The following is a 22,666-nucleotide window of genomic DNA, read 5'->3' as shown; positions in this document are numbered from 1 at the left end:
ATTTTCTGTAAACTGGAGACCAAGATCTCCCTGTGGTTAAATTGCTGTTACCAACTCAATAGTTGTGTGACCTTGGGAAAGTTACTTAAACTCACCGAGCCTGTTCCTTATTTGTAAAATGGGTTAATAGTAGTACCTACTTCATAGGATTGTTAACACAGTTTCAGTGAGTTAATATAAGTAAAGCACCTAGAAGAGTGCCTGGCATATAGTAAGTTCTCTTCCCTGTATATTTCATTTTCTTAAGAGATCATTTTTTTTTAAGAGTTGCCTATTCAAAGTTGAATAGTTTATAGTATCTTTGATAGTGAGCAATGAAGGAGCACTCAAGTCAGAATAAAATCTCGTGTTTATTTTTCCTTTATTCTTTTGGTTTAAAATATTGCCATGTGTGACAACATTTATTTCTTCCTCTTTGTAGGTCTGTGTATTGTCATATAAATTGAGCAATTTTATTTATCAGTTATATTGCTTTGTCATTTTTTTATTGATTTGTCTGTCCTTCCCTCTGAATTGGGGAGTTCTTCCAGGATAGAGACTACATCTTGCTCAATTTTGCATTCTTTTTTGCTTGGAGTCTGGCTTTCAGTAACCTTGGCTAAATATTTCTAGAATGTGGTAGGTCTAGATCTATAAAAATAAAATGTTTGAATCACTGTTTAGTTTTTTTCCACCTCTTGTTTCATTGTTCAGAAAATAGAGAACCATTATATGACTCAGGATTCATTTGGATGAGACTGATAATATTGAAATGAAACGTGGGGTTAAAAGATCACCATAAATTTTTCTCACAGTAATTTCCTTTTCCTTTGCTACGTATATATAAACACACAGAGTGAACTTCACAAAGTTAAGGTCTTTGAAATAAATGAATTGGTGGGGAGTAAATTACACCTTGGCCTAACAAAATCTGTTTATTATAATTGTTCAATAAAAGCTAGTTGAGTAAAAATATCTTAGAAAATACCATCTAATTTTAGTCTTTGCTTTTTTACATTGTGATCATGATGATTAGTATCACCTCATTCAATATCTCTGGAAAAAATTCTAAGTTCTTAATTTGCTGTTTTGTCTACTGATAGAATAACTTTAAAGGAAAGGCTTAAAATGAAGAGGTGTGTATGTGTGTGTGTGTCTGTCTGTCTGTCTGTCTTTATCCTAAGAGCTAACAAAATATTACAATTTTAAGAATATTCTAAAGTTCAACATCTTTCTGCTAGCTTTAACTTTATATTCTTTGGTAGATTTAAGCTGTTCCTCATAGAATTTTTTTTTCATGTTGTAGAAGTTTGAACATGCATTGACTCAATAAAAATAGAATTTAGATTCAGTTTTTTGAAGTGCTCTCATACCACCATGTAACAGTTTCCAGCAGACCAGCTGTGTGCATAGAGCAGTTCTTAATTAAGTTGTATGCAAATTTGTTTAATAGTCAGCATGCCATCACTACATACCATGCTTTCATGCAACTGTTGGGGAAACCCTGATATCCATCCTACAGAAAGAACTGTTTAGAGTCATGTATCAAGTGTGACAAACTTTCAAAGTTAATTTGTAAACATTTGGAGGCCTCAAGTATTTATAGGTAAATATTTTTTAAGTTATGTGCTAAATATTAAAGAACTTTTTAATAAAGAAAATGAACTTATAAATAAAATATTTCTATTACAATAGTCTTGCTAAGATATCAAAGTACTCCTAATCATCAATCTTACAGTTCATTGCAAATAAAAGACTACTGTAGATCAGATACTTTTTCAAATTAATAGTTATTTTGAAAATGTTTCCATGACAGACAAAATTATGTCAAACCCTACTCATGACTATTTCCAGCAATATTTCTTTGTACTCAGATTTTATTTACCGAATCTTCACAGTCTTTTGGAATCTCCTGAAAAGGTAGGAGATCATGTAAGTGTTATGCTAGTCATATAATTCTTGATAGTTTCAAAGTAAATAATGCAGTTCGTTAAATTATAGGTACAGTAATTGCTTTAAAATGTAAATTGATGTTTCTCAAATGAATATTTAGAATCCTCCTTTTTATATGTAGTGGGGGCATGATTACTAGGTTCTTCGCTACTCACTTGACAGCTACGTCAAACACTTGAATACTTAAAGAGCAGGCAAGCTACTCTAAAATAAGTAAAGAATTGATTAAAGATCACTATGATGTACACTTTCTAGAGGAAGAACCCAGTGTGATTTATGTTTCTTACTGGCCTAGCACCAATATGGAATAGGTACTTAATAAATGTTTTTAAGTAAGGGAAATAAGTTCAGGTTCACAGACCTTGATTCTTGACTGGAGTTTGAAGAGATTGGTTTAAGCTATCCCTTCTCATTTTGAATTCTTCTGGAAATTTTTAAAGATATTTGGGAAGAGATGTTATGTTTTAAAAAGTGCAGTAAGTTTGAATCTGGACTTTATGTGTCTGCTAGTCAAATATTTATAATTGAACATAATTATCAAAATCAGTAAGCCAACTAATAGAAGACCACAGAGTTGAGAATAACTTACGTATTTTAGGTTAACCAGGTCCTGGATGACAACGTGCTAGTGAAAGTATACCTAAGAGTGTAACGGAGCCTGTACTAAACTTTAGGTGACGGCTTTTTCCAACCTTAAGATTCAGTGATTATGTTCTGAATTCCTTTATGATCACAGAGAAGCAGTTTTAAAAAGTGTGTCATGGGTAAAATCATTTCACCTCCAATAACTAAGGGTGACCATGTCTTTCACCATTGTAGACATTTGCTAAAGTAAGGCTGGCAGATGCATTAACAATCTACAGAGATCTGAGCCCAGTATCTCTCTCTTTCTGAAAAAGAGCCAAGTACCAATGGAAAGATAAAACAGGGCATAGCAAGTGGAAGAGCAAGGAAATAGAGATGATATGGTAGATACCCTTTCATTCTTATAGAATGGAGTTACTAGATATAAAGGCTTTAGAATGGTGCTTGGTTCATGGTACAGAATAATTATTACCTACTATTCCAATTCTCTTCCTCTTCCAAGTTTAAGAATCTTGGAATAGGTGCTAAGTTTGAGAATTAGTATGAGGTGACAAGTGATAAGGGAAATGGAAGAGTAATTGGACATGAAAGAGTTGAAAAGGTTTTTATGCATTTTCTCTATATGTCTAATTTCAGCAAGTGAGAATTAATTACTTTGTGAGTGGTCTTCAATTTTATATACATTTTTTAAAATATAAAAAATAATATTAAGGACTTCTCTGGTGGCGCAGTGGTTGAGAGTCCACCTGCCGATGCAGGGGACCACGGGTTCGTGCCCCAGTCCGGGAGGATCCCACATGCCGCGGAGCGGCTGGGTCCGTGAGCCATGGCCACTGAGCCTGCGCGTCCGGAGCCTGTGCTCCGCAACGGGAGAGGCCACAGCAGTGAGAGACCCGTGTACTGCAAAAAAAATAAAATAATAATAATAATAATATTAAAACATATACATAGAAATTGTGTATTCTAGAAATCCTCGGAATCCTCTAAGGGCTTCACATTGCACTAGAGTTCCTTAAATCCTCACTCTTGACCGTGGCCAAGATCCTACATGATCTGGCCCTTGGTTACCTCTCCGTCTTCATCTCGTACCAGTCACTTTACCCAGCCAGATTGGCCTTATTCTTGCTGAGTCTAGGCTCCACTCCATTTTAACTTAAAAGTTGTTTCCTGGGTAATACCTTTCAAAATTAGCTACAGTTCTCTACTACCCTCTGTTGACTACTTACTTCTTTCATAGTACCCTGTTTTATTTCTCTCTTAGAGCTTAGCATTCTATGAAATTATCTTTTCCATTTATTAGTTTATTTATTGTGTGTTTTCCCCCACTCCAGAATACAAACTGTATGAGACTATGGAGCTCATCTGCATTGTTTGCTACCTTATACGCAGTGCCTAGAACAGTTGTTAGCACATAATAAGGAATACTTGTTTATTGACAAGTTAAAAGAAAAAGAAGGAAAATCTCTTATTAAGCCATTTAGATGACCACTGTGCACATTTTTATATATTTTTGTAGGCTTTTCCCCATCCATACACATGTGTGCATGCACACACACACACACACACACACACACACTTAAATATGCGTGTATATATTTTCAAAAGGACCATACTTTTTATCATGTGTTTGAATCTCACAACTCCTGCTTTATAGTAACCTTTCTCCTAGTTTTATATATGGTGAACAGTTTCTGTGCCTTCAGAATGCTCTATACTGAAATCTATTCCTTAGCAGGAGGCTTTGAGTCTGGAGGCTGGAGGGGCAAGGCATGGGAAGAAAGGGCTGGGAGTGGAACAAGACAAAGTATTTCATTTTCCAAGCAAGCTGTGTTTTTGAGTAGTAGAGGTCCTTTTGGCCACATGTTGGTGAGAATGAGTCAGGTATCCACCTTGGCCCTGAGTTACGTTTTTTTATTGTCTTTTCATAAAGCTTTTTGGTGAATATGACATTTGAATGTTTATTTAAGAACTCTCTTATATCTGCACCATTCCCCCCTATATTCAAGAGTACAACCTGCTTTTATATATGATTTCTGTATGAGTACCTTTGGAAACAGAAGGACCCCTTCCTAGTCAGTGTTTGTTACTAAAATGAAAGGTCTACAGTCTTCACACCCACACAGTAAAGTTCTCCTTGTACATAAAGACACATATTAGCCCTAAAATGGAAGAATGAATCATGGCAGGAAGTACTTTTGAAGAAACCATTACTAGTAAGTTAAAGACTATTTTAACTGTATTATTAAGTGTTTGAATTAGGAGATAATAGTAGTAAAAAGGTTATTCCCTAATGAGCCTTATAAGGACTAGTGACTGCTAGAAGTCTTATAGATGTTGTCAATCCTTCAAGTTAATGATTGTGGCATTTCCACATATATCACAGGTCCACAGATGATAATTTCCTTCTATCTCCTCAGCATCTACCAAACTTCTGTCTTTTAAATTTACAAGCAAGACTGTATGTTTTATGAAATCTCAGACTAGTTAAATGATTTCTCCATTTTCTGACTTCTTACACTGCCCAATTTGGCACTTGATATCCAGTCAAATATTGTTCTCTATTAGTCTCTTGTCTTGCCAGTTGGATTTTAAGTATCTTAGGGGTGGAGGGTTATTGCAATGTTTTTATTTGACTTCAGTAGCATTTTGCAGATAGTGGGTGATTTTTTCTTAATTGATTGATTTCATTTAAGCTAACTCTTTCTCTCAGTTTCTGTTACCTTTTCCCCATTACCATGTCTTTGCCTCAGATTCCCACGTGTAGCAGAAGCATAGTTACACAGACCTACATATTCATTCCATGAACTGAATAAATCAAGATTTAGTTGTGGTTTGCATATTTAATTGCTATTTGCAAAATATAACACATTTTTCCTTCTTTAGTAATGTCTGATTTTTTTAGCTGAACTTGAGCCATCACATAGCTGATGGAAATCAGTTAAAAGTAGTGAACTTGGGACCTGAGCCTACGCTTCTAAAATAGATGTATGACCCTGAGCAAGACAATTCTCTCCCTCACCTTTCTCACCTGTAAATAATAGTTATTATTTTATAGGGGTACCTCTGTGTTTTCACAATGACTCTGGCCTAGGTTGGTAAAGTAAATGGTATTACCACCACATTTAAGAGAAAACTGGAACTCATCATGGTCAAATAACCCCTACCGAGGTTACACTCTAGTAATGGCGTAACTGTTGTTTAAACTCAGATTTCTCCGATTCCAAAACTTAGGTTCATTCCACAAACGAAGGAGAATTAGATTAGATGATTTCCAAGATCCCTTCTAGTTCTACACTCAATGACTTCCTGCTATTAGTGTTTTTTTTGTTGATTCAGTGGATATAACTTTTTTACTTCTTAGCCTTTATCTCTTTTCTCAAAGCTTTTTAGTCATGACTAGTAGCTAATATAAGAAATTAATTTCAGAATTTTAAGCAGTGCTTAAAATGAAAGGTTATTTTAATATTAAAATACAAGGTTGATATACCACATCTATAGGAAATTTTTCTCAAGCCAGGTAAATATATTTGAACATTACAAACAGCAGCAGTAAATATCCAGTTGGATAAAGAAAGAAGAGCAAATGTGGTTCTAAGCAATACATGGAAGGAAAATTGATTTCATTCTTTCTCCATGTTAATTAAATTAATTCCTGGGTCATATTTGCTGTTTTATTTTTCTTGAACTTAACCTTTTAAAAAATGGTTTCCCATGATATTTTTCTTACTTTACTGAAGGGATTACTACCAAAAATTTATAATAAAAATTTGAGAGGAAACTGCTAGGTATGAATTCAAGATGCTTACTGGTAGTTTATTTTGGATTCTAAGCGTGAGATTTAAAGATTAATTGCTTTCTAGATAATTCAGGATAAACTCCAGAGTGACTTACCAACTTTGTCAAATCATTGCAGATGTTGCTTGTCTACAAAGAAGTATTGTAAGTAATGTTTTGGTATGTGTAGTAAGTCTCTGACAGCTCTATAACAATATACATTTTAGAAGAGCAAACAAGCAGAGCTCCCATCTTCATTATTTTCTTCTGTGCCTGTGATAAATAGAACTCTTAACTTGCATTATTGTGTGAAATTCTGTGTGTGTCTATATTTATGTATTGGTAGATACATATATTTGTGCATATTTATCAGATCAGTAATTTGGCCCAAACTAAGGGATGAAAAAAACTTTTATCTTGAATCAATATTGTAATTTGTGTCAAATCCTCAGGGGCTGCATTTTTATAAAGAAAGTTATAAATATTTTAAACATCAGGAATAAGAAAAAATTTTTAAGTACCACTCCTACAATCATAGTTATCTTAAAATTTTTTTAAACCAGTCTAAGCTGTGATACCTTGATTTGCATTTTGATTTACTGAGGTTAGGATTTTGTATATTATTATAAGCATCCCCCTCACTTCCCAACAAGTGTATTTTAAACAAAGTTGTTATATATTACAATATTTAGTGTTTGGGATATTTTCTAATGCAGTAGTATTTTAATTGTTTCCTTGGATGGTAATTTCAAACTAAATCTGGCTTACCTTGTTTCGTTTTACATATTCTCAAAATTTTTTTTGAACTAATTTCAGTGTGAGTTCTAAGAATCAGATGTGTATATGTATCACCCTATTCTCTGTCTTAAATTGAGCATAAATTCAATGGAGAAAAAAAAGTTTTTTTAATTATGTACTATCCTGTGCCTGACACATAGTTGGTGTAAATAAATGCTTAACGAATGAATAAATGTGAAAATAGCTTATTGATCAATACTGCCACCTACTTGTATTAGGGAAAATGTAGGTGCTGGGCATACATCCTATTTTAATAGATAATACCTGTGATAGAACAGGTTTATTAACTTGCCAATTTCAGTTGTGAACCTTTTAATAAGAACTTGAACCCCAGAAACCTGATGACTGTGGCTTAGTGAGATTTCAAGTTTGTTTCACCCTCAACATGCTTGCCATTCCTTTCTTTGATGTTGAAATCCCAGACTGTCTCTAATCTAAATTCTGTGCTCAGGGCAAGACAGCTAACTGTGCTAGGTGGTTTTCTCAGTGTAACATCAGAGTAAAGAATGTTGTCATAATAGTAATGAAGAGAATCACTGACGTACAAATATAAACACATTATCCTACTATTATAAAATGGAAATAAAATTTTAAATGTTGGCAAAGTAATGCAAAGGACCAATAGTATTTATAGTATCATCAACTAGTTATAATACAATAGTTGGACTTTTAGCACTAAGTATAATTTAGTACTAGTTATATATTTATGCTTTAGAAAAATGATGCCACGGTTGCTACTACTTGCTTGTATGGCCAGTGATTCAAAACTATTAATTATTTGTTATATATCATTTTTCTGCTATGTCTTAGAAAGCTGTGAACCTTCGAGTGGTAGGGGAGAGAGATGTATAAAAATTACAATGAGGTATGATAAGTGCAATGGAAGAATGTATTTAAAATGGAAATGACGAACTCTGAGAGTCAAAGTGAGGAAAAGTACTCTATTAACGACTCCTTCCTCTGTCGACACCATTTATAAAGATATATACTTCTCTGAAGATACATGATACATGAAGACTGTTTTACTGTTTGTATTTTTCTCACTATTTACATGTAGATTGTTTTTTGTTTCTGCCCATAACCACAGCTTGCTCTTCTGAAAACTTAGTCCTCCCCACCAATTGCTTAGAAAGAGCCGTTTCTCTTACACTAGCTTACAAGTTAATCATTCTACTGCTACTGTTTCCCAGAGGCTTACACTCTGGGCCAGTACATCTTCATATCTTTGTGCTGTTTTTCAGTTTTCAAGCTACTGCTCTCATGCATTCCTCATACACCTAGCTCAATGGAGTTGTGATGAAATGAGCACTGAGTCTGAATTAGCAGATAGGCTATAATCTAAGGACTTCATTGTTAGTCACTCCCTTACTAATAGATTTTCAGCAAGGTTTATAGCACATCAGTCAGCACAAGAAATAATTCTTTATAGAATGGGAAATTCATTGCTTAGCTGATATTACATGAAGATTTAGTTTATTGTAGTGAAAATGATATTGAATACACTGAGATATTAATTCTAAAAATGTGGATGACAAGTATTTTCTTAGCTATAATGATTAACTAGCTAGCTTTTTCAGTGAACTTAGTAGCTAACATTCTAGCATAAAGCATAAAATACTTTTTTGGGTAAACTTATTTAACATAGATTATGGACTGATCTCAGTTTTACAATGTTTCTGTCTACCACAGGGATAGTATAGATAAAGGTTCACACACAAAGCCTTTTTCGGTCATATTACTAAAAACCTGAAATCTCTGAATAAAGTTTTAAATGTTTGTATTTTAGCCAAGACTCCCAGAAACAGGAATTTGAGAATGATTTCATTTGCTTTGTTCATATATAGATTATGATGAAAATAATATAATGGATCATAATTTTCATTCCTAGTACTTTAGAGAATATTGAAAATCATTCATTTTTATTCTGTTAATTTGAAATCTACTTAGAGACTTGGTTGACTAGCTTTGCTTGAAAATTCTTTCTTCGCAGTTCAAATTAACATTATAAACAAGATATTAGGGAGAATTGTTTAAATATTTGGAAAAATTAAGTCTTTGTGAGTATTTCTAAGCATACACATTCTCACTTAAAGGATAAACAAACTAATGAAAATCATTTCTAAGTGGGAACCATGGTAGATGGGTGGGTGGGGGTGTTGGAGCATCTTCTCAGTGTTTACTTTTTGCATATCATTTTGATTTTTGAGCCAGATAAATATTTTACCTGTTTAAAAATAAAATATGAATACACATACCTACGTATAAACATACATTTGTGGGAATCAGGTTTTCCTGTAACTTCAGAGCCATACATAGGAGCCATGTAACCAGAAGAGCATTCCGTTGAAGATATTTTCTTCTTCAACTATCCTAGATTTTGAGACAGCATTCCTGGTTTATTAAAGTTGGTCGGTGTCCTCAACTGAGTAGACTTAATGTGAAAAGGTTTGTTCAACAGAGGTAAGACATGATTTCAATTGAAGTCAAGGTATATACCAGTATGTGACTGGTAGGTAGTCTCTTTGTCCTCCGACAAGCTTTAGAGGAAATTTCAGGTGTTCATTTTACAATTAGTTTCTTCAGACAGCCCAGAATGGGAGGAGGGGATATCCTTTCTTTTTTTTTTTTTTTTAAATCCTGCGTGCTCTGAACCTCTAATAAAAGGGTTTATGGGTCTGTTCCTAACATTTGGGATTTTTTTTCCTAAGAGTAAGAGATTTCTTTTTAAAAGGAACTTTCCTTTAAAGTACGCTAATTGTTTATTTAGAAAACTAACTTTTGTTGGGTACATATACATATTGTTTCTGAGGGTAAGAATTAGTTTAAGAGCCAGGAAGGGGATTTTTTTTTTAAAGATAATATGTAGACTATAACTTCCAGGAGAAGATCCAAGATGTACATTTTCATAAAATTTTAGATTATCTTATTGATGTTTTGAAGTAAAAGACAGGAGGGAGATGCAAGAGGGAGGAGATACGGGGACATATGTATATGTATAGCTGATTCACTTTGTTATAAAGCAGAAACTAACACACCATTGTAAAGCAATTATACTCCAATAAAGATGCTTTAAAAAAAAATAAAGTAAAAGATGTTATACTGACTTAATGTCTTAATTAAAAAGGTAAACATTTATTTTTAAAATTATGATACTACTTTATGCAGTATTTAGAATCATTTTTTTTAACAAAAGTCATTTATTACCATAGCAGAGAGTATTAAAATGTAGTAAGTCAAAATAGTATTTCTTTTTTCCTGAAGAAACTTTTTAAGTACTTAAGTAACCATAGGCACACAGTTTACTTGTAATAAAGAATGTTAATGGGGAGGGTAGGAGTTAATTAACTAGGCCCTTAATAATGGGCCTTTCTAGTCCAAGGAATCTTATAATTGCCTCCGAAGCTGGTTTTGTAGCAAGTTGAGCGATGAAATATCTAGATTCGCGTAGTAGTCATTCTAAGAAAAAAGTTGCCTTCAAGCAAACTTTAGTACCTTTATTATTCTATAAAATACCTTTTTAATGATAAGCAGTACACATTGTGAAAGTAAGTTTAGAGGTAGAAGTCCAGTGCCTCCTGTTTACTCAACAGTAAATGAACAAATAATTATAAGACTCTCCAATGAGCACGGTTTTTGCTCTCTTGGGAGAAACAGAACCTTTCAGCCAGACTTTATATACTTAGTTTGTTAATCATAAAAAGATATTCTCATGATTAGTAAGGATTGGCAGTGTGTGGTAATTTTCTTGAAGACTATGTCTTAAATGAATGGAATGGGAAAGCAAAGGGAATATTTACATTAAATCTTAATATAAGAAATATACAGGTTGAAGTATAACTTATTACATAATTTCTGCAAATGCCGTATGCTCCAAACTGGTTTACCATTTTGTAAATCGCCCCAAAGAATACCTAATTCCTCCCTTTGGAATTGCCCATTTTGGACCATCCGAGCTACTTGAAAAACCTGATCCAGGACTGACTGCAATAGGGTAGCAGTTAGTGAAAATAGACTGCTTTGCTTCCGTTGGGAGGACCATATGAAAATATATTCCATTTTCAGAATGTTTCTGAAAGGACTTATTTGCGGAAACGATGCTTGCCATTTAAAACTCTTCAAAAATGCAGGTTTTACAAAATACAAAAATAACCTCCTGAAAGTTTGAAAGGGGAGAGAGGGGGCTGTGGTATGGGGGCGGTCTCCTTCGTTGCCCACCTCCTCCCTCTGTTCAGCGCGCTGTGTGCTTACGGGTTCCCTGGAGCGGATCACCATGTAATTGATGTGCAGTCTGCATTGCTGAATCCTGGACTGCACCATTCTGTGTTCAAGGGAAGATGTAATCTGATCCCTCTGCTGCTGAGGGAGGAATCTGTTCAGTCCAGGCTTTGACAGGGCATAGTCTCCTCCAATAATCTTCTCGGTTCTCTCTCATTATTCCCTTGAGTTCTCCTCAGTCAAGCTGCATGTATGTATGTGTGTCCCAAGAAGCGGTTTGATACTGAGCTGCATTTGCCTCTACTGTGGAGTTTTGTTGCCGGTTCTGCTCCCTAATCTTCCTTTTCTGACGTGCCTGAGCATGTCCACATTAGAATCTGTGACATACCTACCTGAAAAAGGTTTATATTGTCAGAGACTGCCAAGCAGCCGGACACACGGGGGCACAGAATCACTGAAGGGGAAAAATCCAGAAAATATGGGTTTCTACGGCACACTAAAAATGATTTTTTACAAAGTAAGTAAGCTGTTTTCTTCCTGTGTTGTATGATTGTGTGTGTGTGCCTGCCTGAGAAGGAAAATCTGTATCATCAGAGATGGCTGCAGTATCCTCTAATTTTGGTGGGTGGCTGGATGTCTGGTATTCTGTTTTATATCATGAATGTAAGCAAATAATGGAAAGACAACATGAACTGGGAAAAGCTTTACATTTAAAATAAAATGTACATTTTAATCTGAGAATTTTCCTCTAAAAATATATTCAGACTTTAGAAATGTGGCTCCGTTAAATGCTGACCTGGAAATACTCTATCCTTAGTTAGCTTTTAGTGAACCTTTTGCCTTTAATTTTTCTATACCTTATATATAGGTTTTTCTTTAGTTGCCTCTCTTAAAGTGTAGAATTGCTAGAATATTGGGGATTTATATTTAAAGAGGTTATATTTACTTTCTGTACCCCTTCAAAATTGCAGAATTGATTTTTGGTTCTAAAGTCAGTATTTTCAGTAAACAATATAATATTTAAAAGACATATAGTCATACAGAAAGTGCTTTATTTTATAAAATATTCTAAATTTAAAAATCCTCTCACAGCAGTTCCCTTGATATGAATTTCAGGCATTTTTATTCATTGAAGGATTTCTAAGATGAAAATAAAGTTTGCTTTAGTGGCAAATGGCATTTGCACCAATGTATTTACAAGATATCCAGGGAAGTTCTGAAAGCCAGTATTACAAACTTAATTACAGTGAATATCAAAGTTTATCATAACAACTTTGAAAATGAGGGTTTGTGGAAGTTATAAAAAATAGATTTTTAAGGTAATCTGTACTGACTGACCTTCCTGATGGATACATTTGTGTGTATGTGTACATGTGTGTCTATAATTTATATATATGCAAGCATGTGGCTACCTATGTATTAAAGTATTTATTTTTGCTTTTTATTAAAATTATTTGGAGAAAGAAAATAATGGGTTTTGAGAGGAATCACTTTAAAACAATGTTATGAGCACAGAAACTTCTGAAGGGTTGAAATAAGACCAATTCCATTTCTGTCGGTATTTCATGAACTAAGGTATAAATTGTGGATGAGCTTGTCGTATGCTCACCTCTTGCCTCTAACGTTGTAAGATTATCCCTGTGTTTTAGAATACTTTCTTCTTGATGATAAAAACACAGTCTTTATTCCCCAGAGTGTGGTTCAAAAAGCTTTTAGAGTCTTGTTGCTTCTCTCTGGTATTTACAGTGTGGCATGCTGTGTTATGACGTTCCCATGTGGGGAATAGGTAAGAAATTAAGGCTGCTGCAAAGCAAGGATTTTCACCTTATTACAAAAATGAGGGTAACTTTCTATCACCCTGGGATTCCCCCGCTCCCATCATTTTCAATGATACAGTAATTAATTAGCAGACACAAATCTTAGAGGGGTTGCTGAAATAGAGAAAGTTGAATCTTCTCAGATCTTATTTTATAGTTTTATAACATATCTATAGTAAGATGACCTCAGTTAACCAATAGTAAAATATAAAAAAATATATATTTCAATATTGATGATGACAAAATATAATTCTGAATATATTTACAATATTACATACCTATATACCATAATAAAATACTTTAAAACTACAGATGTTGGGTATACCTTACAAAGATGCATAACTCATTCTTTTTAAATCTTTCTGTTTTTCTTGTTGGTTTTCAAGTTAGAATATTTTGTCCTGAGTGAGTATCTGCCAGTAGAGCTATGTATTCTGTGTAAAATATCAATTGATGGCTTTTTTCCTACTGTTATTATACCATCTCCAGATTTCCCTCTTATTAGGGACTTACTTTTTGTACTGTCTTCATTGCCCATATTCATTGCTTTATGCATTATCATAATTACTTTTCAAGAGCATTTTATTTACATTATTCTCCTTACCCTTTTATAATAATGTGTTTTAAATTCAGTGACTATTACTTCCATTCTGATTTTGAAATTTTGAATTTGTTATCTTTCTTAAAATATGTTTTTAAAGGAAAATGTAAATCACTAAGAACAGTATATTAAATATGGTTCTTTTCTGTGTGGGTTGACATGACATGTTCCTCTGTGTTCTTAAACTAGAAAATGTGAAAGGTATAGTACTCTCAAGGAATATATACGATGGATATCAATTTTTAAATCACCATACACTGTTCTTCTGGACAAATATTAGGGGGGAAAATTCACCTTTCCAGTCTTGTAAAGAGTAAAACAAAGTAGAACTAATAGAAGAAAGTATGAAACATTTATTTTCTGTATGAATTAACTATGCCTAATTAACATTGCGGGCATATGAAAATTTAAGAATTTTTTCAGTATTACTGATGCTAACATTAAGATTTGATAGTTGGACAGGTGATTTTTTTTAAATATATCTCATTTGTTTTACCTTATAGATGAAAAGAAAGTTGGACCATGGTTCTGAGGTCCGCTCTTTTTCTTTGGGAAAGAAACCATGCAAAGTCTCAGAATATACAAGGTAATATTAAGTATAATAATTCATTCTCTCATGATTCTCATGTTTCTTTAAAGAGTTGATGATTCTGTCACTAATACTGTAGACTGTTTAACACATTTTGAGATCACTGAAAGTTGAGAAACATACATTTTAGATAAGGAGAAGAATGACTACCACTGTGGCTTTATATTACTGATACACTGAAGTAAGACACAAGCAGAAGTTCTCTTATCAACAAAATTTTTAAATCATAATTTTTAAGGAATTCTAAAAAGTAAATCCTAAAATATGGATATGAGCAAATGTATCTTGTTACTATAGCAACAGCTGTTCTAGGGTGGATAGTTATATATGCATAACTGAAGATACATTTGTTAGCAGTGAAATAGACTGCACAGTTACTAACTAAATCTTATTTCATGAGATTACTATGTTAGAAACCCCCTTTATTTGCTTCGTAAGTCTTATGTTTTTAACACATACATTTCTACACCAGTAGAATAGTTTCCATAACAACTAAATACAACTGTACTCTTGTTTCCTGCACCATTCCATCATTTTTGGATTTTGCATCAGTATAAAACTTTTCCCACTCTCACGCTAATTAGGCTAACTTAAGCACAATATCTATTACCCAGCTAATTAAAAATGGCTTTGGATGTCATTTAGAATGTGGTATTTTAAAATTTAAATGACAAAAGCATCTTAAGGGTTTTTTGGGGGGTCTTTTTTGCATAATTGTCACTTCTTCAAATAACTGATTGAAAGTTATAGAAACCATAAGAACTTCATGATGGTGACATTTCTTTTTTTTCCCCTCAATATTTTGATTTAGATTTATTTTTACTCTTTAAGATACAATAAAATTAACATTGCTCAGACATAAGTTTATGTGATTGAACATTGTTACAGATTGCATCTCTTTTTTCCAGGGAACCAGTTTATACTTTTACTTCATTCAGTTGTGGAATATATTTCTTTCAGATGCTCTTTGGTGAAACTTAGAAATCATAATAATTAGAGTAGTTTTATATACAAAAGTGATACAAAAGAGAAAAACAAGGCTGTTTCTTGGTTACTCAGGAAATGCTTTTTGTGTGATTTTCCCATGTTAACTGTTCCCTTCCTCCCTCTTATGTAGGCTTTGCCTTTTGACAATTTCACTGTGTTTTGGCACTTCCGCCAGAGGGTGTGGAGTGGTAGACAAGTGAAACTATTCACTTCATTTTTGTTTTTTTTCCTCTAATCTTGATAAACTGTTTCTTGGATGAGAAAGTTGAGTTTAATGTTTAAAATGTGCTGTTATTTTTTAATGTATAGATTTCAGTCAACCATATAATTTTGGTCTTCAATTAATATGGCTAATGCCAGGGCAGAAGTATTAAATGGTTCAGTTGTTTTTAAGGCAGTTTATAAATGACTGCTGAATTTTTACCACAGAACACATTTTAGTAAAATTTTTCTTTAGTTGCCGACTTTTTTATTGAGAAAGTACCTGCAAAGGTGAAAGTTTTATTTTTAGCCTTTTAACACACAGTCTTACTAAAGCAAACCAGACAGCATATTGATTGCCGTGTCTTTTTGGAGACTTGATCAGTGTATTTTTGATGTTCTTTAATTTTGTTGAAAGATTTTCTAATAATAAGATGAAACTATGATTTTTCATCATTTTTGTTAGAAAATTTAAGTTATAATCACATCCTGTTTCATTTCAGAGAAGAAAATAGAGCTTACCTTTGAAATTTGATAAAAGAAAAATAGATTTAGTTGTTGAATGTTAGAGACCATCTTAGATGTATAATGCTAAAAGATTTAAAGGTGGTAGATATGAAGATTTTTCTGTATAATCTGGTGACTGAGATGCGTTTTTAAGCAAAATAATGAGATACGCTGGATAGAAAAGAATTGGAGTTGTTTCATTAGTAATTTTTCAGAGCTTGATAGTTAACTGTTAGGATATAATTTATATGTTCTTTGGATTTAAAACACTTTACTGTCATAGCTCAATAAAATGAAGATTATTTTACAAACGCGGTTTTGTTAACTGAATCTTTCTGCTCCTTTTTTTTCCACGTGTCTCTAAGATAGAGATGTTCAGTATTTACCTCAAGTTTAACTAATTTAATTAGGCATTGAAATTAGAAAGTAAAATTTAATATACTAATAACATAGTTCTAACTACTTTTTCTGCTATTAGGCATTTTTAGGAGAGTTGAACAATTTTAGAGATAGATCATCTCTTATTTTACGAGTGGCAGAATTAATTGAATTTCAGGTTTGTGGTGTTTTATTTTTTAACTGTCTCAAAATTTACATTATTGGCTAAAAGTATTTAGCCAAAATGATCTCATTTTACAGTATTTAATTTTGCATATAATAAAGTAAGTTCTCACTACCTACCTGTTTGAGTAAACACATTTCTAATCAAGGCTTATTCCTGTCAAATATTATTTAGACTAAGCTTAATCATAGCAATAGAAATTAGAGAGGAATAGACAAATATTATAAATAACTTAGAAGGAATCTGGGGCAAACTTAAGGAATAATGTGACTAGCGAAATGTCTAAAACATTTAACAGACTACTTCTACATATGATTTTTTTAAAGCATTAATAATCTTACATGCCTTTTTATGAAAGAAATTTAAACTTTTGTTTAATTATGATGCTGAAAACCAGTCATAGGCAAGTGGAACCTGAATCTTCTAAGGAAATATTTTAACATTATTTGTATGTTACCAACAACTTACAGTTTTGCCATAGAGATTCTGTCATTCGGTTGCGATTAGCTGTGCCAGGATAAAAACAGGTGGTTATATAGGAGGGAGGAAACTTACTCTACAATAGCAGAATAGGTTTTGTGCATCCTTGCTCTCTGGAAACAAGCAAATAAAAATAATAGTTTGATTGATGTTTGAAATATGCCATGTCGTCCCATTCTTATTAAACTAGAGCCCATTATTCTTAATAAATATCTGTCTTTGCCTCCACTCTTGTACTTTCTTGTAGTACCGCTGGCCTCGTACCATGTTCAGCAACACCGACAACTTTTGGAGACCTGAGAGCAGCCAATGGCCAAGGGCAACAACGACGCCGAATTACATCTGTCCAACCACCTACAGGCCTCCAGGAGTGGCTGAAAATGTTTCAGGTGACATGTCTAAACACAGTACTTGAAATGCTTCACTTATTTGCTGCAAAAAATAAGGGATTGTTCAGCCATGAAAAGGAACATGCTACACCGTGGATGAACCTTGAAAACCTTATGCTAAGTAGAAGAAGCCAGACACAAAAGGCCACATAATGTATGATTATATGAAATATCCAGAACAGGAAAATCCATAGAGACAGAAAGGAGATCAGTGATTGCTAGGTGATGTTGGGAGGGCAGGTTGGGACTAACTGCCGATAGGTATGGGGCTTCTTTTGGGGGTGATGGAAGTTTTCTGGAATTGGATAGTGGTGATGGTTGCACAGCAAGATGGGTGTGCTGGGAACTATTGAAGTGTACACTTAAATGGTGAATTTTATGTTTGTGAAGTATATCTCAATTAAAAATGCTATTAAAAATAAGGGAACTCACTTTAATTTTTAGGTATATTAATCAAGAGGGTCCAGTGCTTGTTTTGTGTAAGTGTGCATTTGCATTGTTCATTGCTTTTTAGATGATAAGACCTTTCTTTTTCTCTTTTATGTTTGGGTTTCTGGTATTACTGAATGTACGTGTTTTCTAAACTGCACTGTTTGGAAGTTAAGCATTGGAAGAACTCTGCTTATTAGTCACTAGTTGTAACTTATCCATCACTGTCACCCCCATAGCCTCCAAGAGTTGATGCAGCTTCTTTCCATCAGTGCCATGCTTGTGTGTGGCTTATTGTGCTCAAAATTCTGATTACTATATTTTACTATCATTTAAAGTTTTGGGAATTTTACTGGGAAGTTCGGCTACAACCAAACCTTGAATCTTATGAATTTTATAACTCATGATAGTGATATTAAATTGATTTATCTCTTCTTCTAGTGAGAAACATAGAAGTCAAGTATTTAGCAAAGTAGTTGGCATCAGTTAAACACTTGGTTAATTATTCCTTGTAAATAGTAAATAATATAAAGTATGTAAAGTGAAGGTATCTCTGATACTAGCCACTGTACTAATGTAAAATGAATATATTTCCTTACCTCTGGCTACTTGATTGATGGTATTTTATGAATGCATAGAGGAATAATGGTTGAAAAAGAAGATACTTTATAGATTTTATTTGATATTTCAGATTTTTATGGTGTCCATTTATATAAATCCCAATATTTTAAATACCTGGGCAATAACTAAGTAAACGTCCCAGTTTTTTTCTTCTGGAGCTGGAAAACTCACTTGAAGCAATGTTTATTTAAAATGGATTTTAAAAATTGTTTTCTACCCTTCAGGTGATTTCAGAGAAACTAGGATAACTTCTTTTTTCGGTTGATAACTGAAAGGTTAGAGCAGCACTTCTCGACAGGGGGCAGATTTTCCCTTGGTTGAAACATTTTTAGTTCTTACAACTGCCTGGGTTGGGGGTAGGACACTGCTGGCATCTGATGGGTGGAGCCAATGTAAGGGACAGCCTCCCCCAACACAGAGTTATCCAGCCCAAAGTATCAATTGCTGAGGTTGAGAATCTATGGCTTAGAGGCATAAAAGTTATACTTCACTGTTACAATAATGTTATGAACCACTACAATTACAAAGATTTTGTGTTTTGTTTTCACAGTCATTTGTTAATTAAACTTACCTTCCCTTAAGGATCATTCCCTCCCCTCATCTGAGTTCTTTTATCTTAGGTTCATGATTTTTTAATTTTATTTTAATTTTTTCCTACCCATGCCCTCAGAATTCTAAATTATTTGTCACATCCTTTTTTTTTTTTTTTTGCGGTACGCGGGCCTCTCACTGCTGTGCCTTCTCCCGCCGCAGAGCACAGGCCCTGGACGTGCAGGCTCGGTGGCCATGGCTCACGGGCCCAGCCGCTCCGCGGCATGTGGGATCTTCCCCGACCGGGGCATGAACCCGTGTCCCCTGCATCGGCAGGCGGACTCTCAACCACTGCGCCACCAGGGAAGCCCTTGTCACATCCTTTTAAAAAGAGATGTATCCCGCCAATTAGAGCTGAAAATAGAACTCAGACACTTACCAATCCTAAAACAAATGCTTTAAAGACTTGTATCATCTCTGATTAAGCCAAGGAGACAGGAATATGGGTGTGGATTGTCATGCTTACACGCACATGTAGTGTAAGCAGCACAGCGCTTGAGAGTATGCAGAGGCTGATTTCATATCATTTTTATAGGAAAGTACCAACATGATGGAAAATTACACTATTAGTAATAGTTTTATCATCATTGTAGACAGCCTCCAAAATGTTTATTTTATATGCAAAGCTTTATTTCTTATCAGAATGTAGTCTAGACTGAGATTTATTTTGTATGTGGTATAGACCTATTTTTTTTCAATGTTTCAGAGGCCCAGAATATTCTTTGCTAGCCATTTAGGGGTTGTTTTTTTTTTTACCAGTTTTAAGAGAATTATCTCAAATACTGATATATAGTAGGGGGCATTTGTGCTCTCTTTTGCAGTGAGGGTGTCTTAGGGAGTCCTTTGTACAATGTTGGCTTGTTTATTAGCTCACTCATGGGTTTCTTAATGAAACATCCTCCTGTTACCACGTACTGTATGTCGTCAAATCTGAGATACCATAGATTATTAGATGCATCCCAAACTCAGAAATGTTAATTGTAATTTTAAAAACTTGGTTTTTTTAGAATTAATGATATTCAGTAAACTATATTAGGCTAGCTTTTGTCCTATAAAAAGGCCCATTTGATCACTTTTCATAGGAGAAGTGGAAAACTTGTTCTCCGTTAATAAGAATAACATATAGAATTATCCCTGCAGGTACAGTACTATATATTTTTTTTTTTCACATAAATATTCTGTAGCAAAGAAGTTTACTAGAAACAGAAGTTCAGCTAGATGGGTAGATCAAGACCTTAATCCTTTGCGTACCATTTCTGCCTTGACACACCCAAGGCCTCAAGCTTGTCCCCTTACTGTTCTGCTATTGCTCCTAAGATGGTGACACAGCATTGTTTTGGTCCAGCTCCATCTATTCTGACAAAGTACTCTGTACTCAATTTATAAATTGAATGAGAACAAATGATACCCCATTTTAGGAAAAGAGAAATTGAAACAGAATGCCACTCTAAAATAGAAGTGCCAATTAAAAACAAAACTAAAAAAAAAAAATTTTGTAGTGTTTGAATTTTCATTTGCCCTTGATTCTGCTTTTTTTTGGCAGCCCCAGGTCGATGCTTTCAGATTGTTAATTTGGGGGAAGAGGATTGGTCGCTTTTTTATTTTGTTTATGTCATTTGAGTGTTAATATATAGTTTTTCACTTGCAAATAGTAGACTAGGTAAAGACACCAATAACATTAACATTCTCTGATGTTGAAATTGGTATTCAGAGGTATCCTGATGTAATGAGAAGCACTTTGACTTAGAAGAAAAAGCTCTTAGTACAGATTCTGGCTTTCCCTCTTAATAACTGGGTAATTTCATTGATATTATGTAACTACTTTTGCCTGTGTTCTCATCCTCTGTAAAATAGATACAATGCTAAAAAGTTGTCGAAAGGGAGAAAACATGTAAATGTGCTTAAAGCTGTTCTTGGAAATACAGTGGAAACTCAATAAATGTTAGTTTCCTCTCTTGGTCAAGAAATAGCCTTTGTGAACCTCAGTTTTCTCAGGTGTTAAAAGAAGCTATTAACACTAGCTTCCTGCAAATGTCATCAGATTAACATTATTAGCATTATTTTAATCAAAGCATATTTGTATTGTATTAAAACTATGAATGTATTTTGAAAATGCCTGTTATACTCCATAATATTTTTTGAATGATAAAGTAGAAAATACTTCTGTGATTTGAAATTAAAAGTGGAGTAAAAACTATTCCTTTGAAGGACTTAATCAAGTTTTATGGTAACACTTAGAAATTGTACATGTTTTCTAACTTATTTGGATCTCTTTTATTTGCTAGCCAACGACATATTAAAACAGCAAAGTGCCAAATGAAAATGAATTCAGTAATACTTTGCCATTGTATTTGAAACAGTATGATCAAGAAGCCCTGGGGAAGAGTTAAAGAAAGTCATGTATTTAGCCAGAGAAGACTAAGGGAAAAATGTTGTTTCTGTCTAACATTTAAAAGACTTTTGTATAAAAGTAGAATCAGACTGATTCTTGGTTTCTTCAGCAAACAAAACCTGGATCATATTCTTTGAGTCAGATTTTGGTATAAGTTGAACTTAACAATTCGAACCTACCCAGAGTAGAATGGGAGCTAGTAAGTCTCCACTCCTGGAACTGTTCAGACAGACTAAGTAACCATCTTCTGGCGGTACTAGAGAAGTGAGTTCTTTACCACATGAAATTCAGGTGCTAGACTGCCTAAAGTCATAAAATATATATATATCTGAATGAGATACCACCAGGGATCATCCAGACTAGTAACCACTGCTGGTTTGTGAATCACCCGCATCAATACGGAATGAGTTGGTTATTTAAAGCATAAACTGCCCTCAGCCCCACCATGACCACTGAATCAGACTCTTTGATGGTGGGCTGGAGGACTCCATGATTCTTGGACCACTCAAGCAGCACTTGGGAACCCCTGGTCTGGCCAAGCCCCTCATTATACAGGTGAGGCCTCTGAGACGCAGACTAATTAAGGGGCTTCCCTGCAGTTCCACAGTGAGTTTACTGGTGAAACCTAGGCCCCTGATTACAGTTCAGTGCTCCTTCTACTCTTCTCTACTACCTTCAGGTATTCTCTGATTACCTGAAATCAAATACAGCTTCCATGGGGAATTTTCAAGTTTGCATTTGAAATTTTGTCCACAAATTAAATTTTGTTTATCTTGATTCTGATTTTGGAATGTTTTTCCTATCCCTTTCAGTGTGTTCCCAGTAACTTTACCATGAAAGACCAAAGGAAAGTACTTTTTTCTTTTCCAGAAGAACTACTTTTCAGAGCAGAAATAAAATAATTATTATCAGAATTTCCAACACTTTTTCAGATAAAGAAACTAAAGCCTGCAGAGGTAAATTGTAACCTAATTAGTGGCAGTTATCTTCTCCAAAAGTTGTATTTCCTGATCCCCAATTCGGTATTCTTTCCTCTAGTCCTCATTAAAGATTGTTGTGGGTTCAACAATCCACACCAATAATAATAAAATATTATTTTATTTTAATATAGTCATTAACTGCAAGGTTTTCAAGTTAATACATCCTTCCCTTGCTGTTAAACCATGTATGTATCAAAACTGGGAACCAGTCTTGGA

The 22,666-nt window shown here is 34.0% G+C and overlaps 1 protein-coding gene across 8 annotated transcripts in view; it reads left to right on the top strand.

Annotated features, from left to right (window-relative positions):
• Positions 1 to 22,666, top strand: part of FBXW7 (F-box and WD repeat domain containing 7) — a 208,989-nt gene that overhangs the window by 165,173 nt on the left and 21,150 nt on the right. For 7 of the 8 annotated variants that reach the window (XM_081251107.1, XM_081251106.1, XM_081251104.1 and 4 more), the window contains 2 exons: positions 14,226 to 14,308; positions 17,296 to 17,437. In XM_081251107.1, coding sequence (XP_081107233.1) covers positions 14,226 to 14,308; positions 17,296 to 17,437 — 225 coding nt within the window. Of the gene's footprint in view, positions 1 to 11,221; positions 11,822 to 14,225; positions 14,309 to 17,295; positions 17,438 to 22,666 lie in introns of those variants that run through there. The other variant, XM_081251108.1, reaches the window with a different exon arrangement.

Source organism: Mesoplodon bidens, assembly GCF_964165515.1.
Source record: "Mesoplodon bidens genome assembly, chromosome: 1".
NCBI lineage: Eukaryota > Metazoa > Chordata > Mammalia > Artiodactyla > Ziphiidae > Mesoplodon > Mesoplodon bidens.
This window is presented reverse-complemented; position numbering and strand designations above follow the sequence as displayed.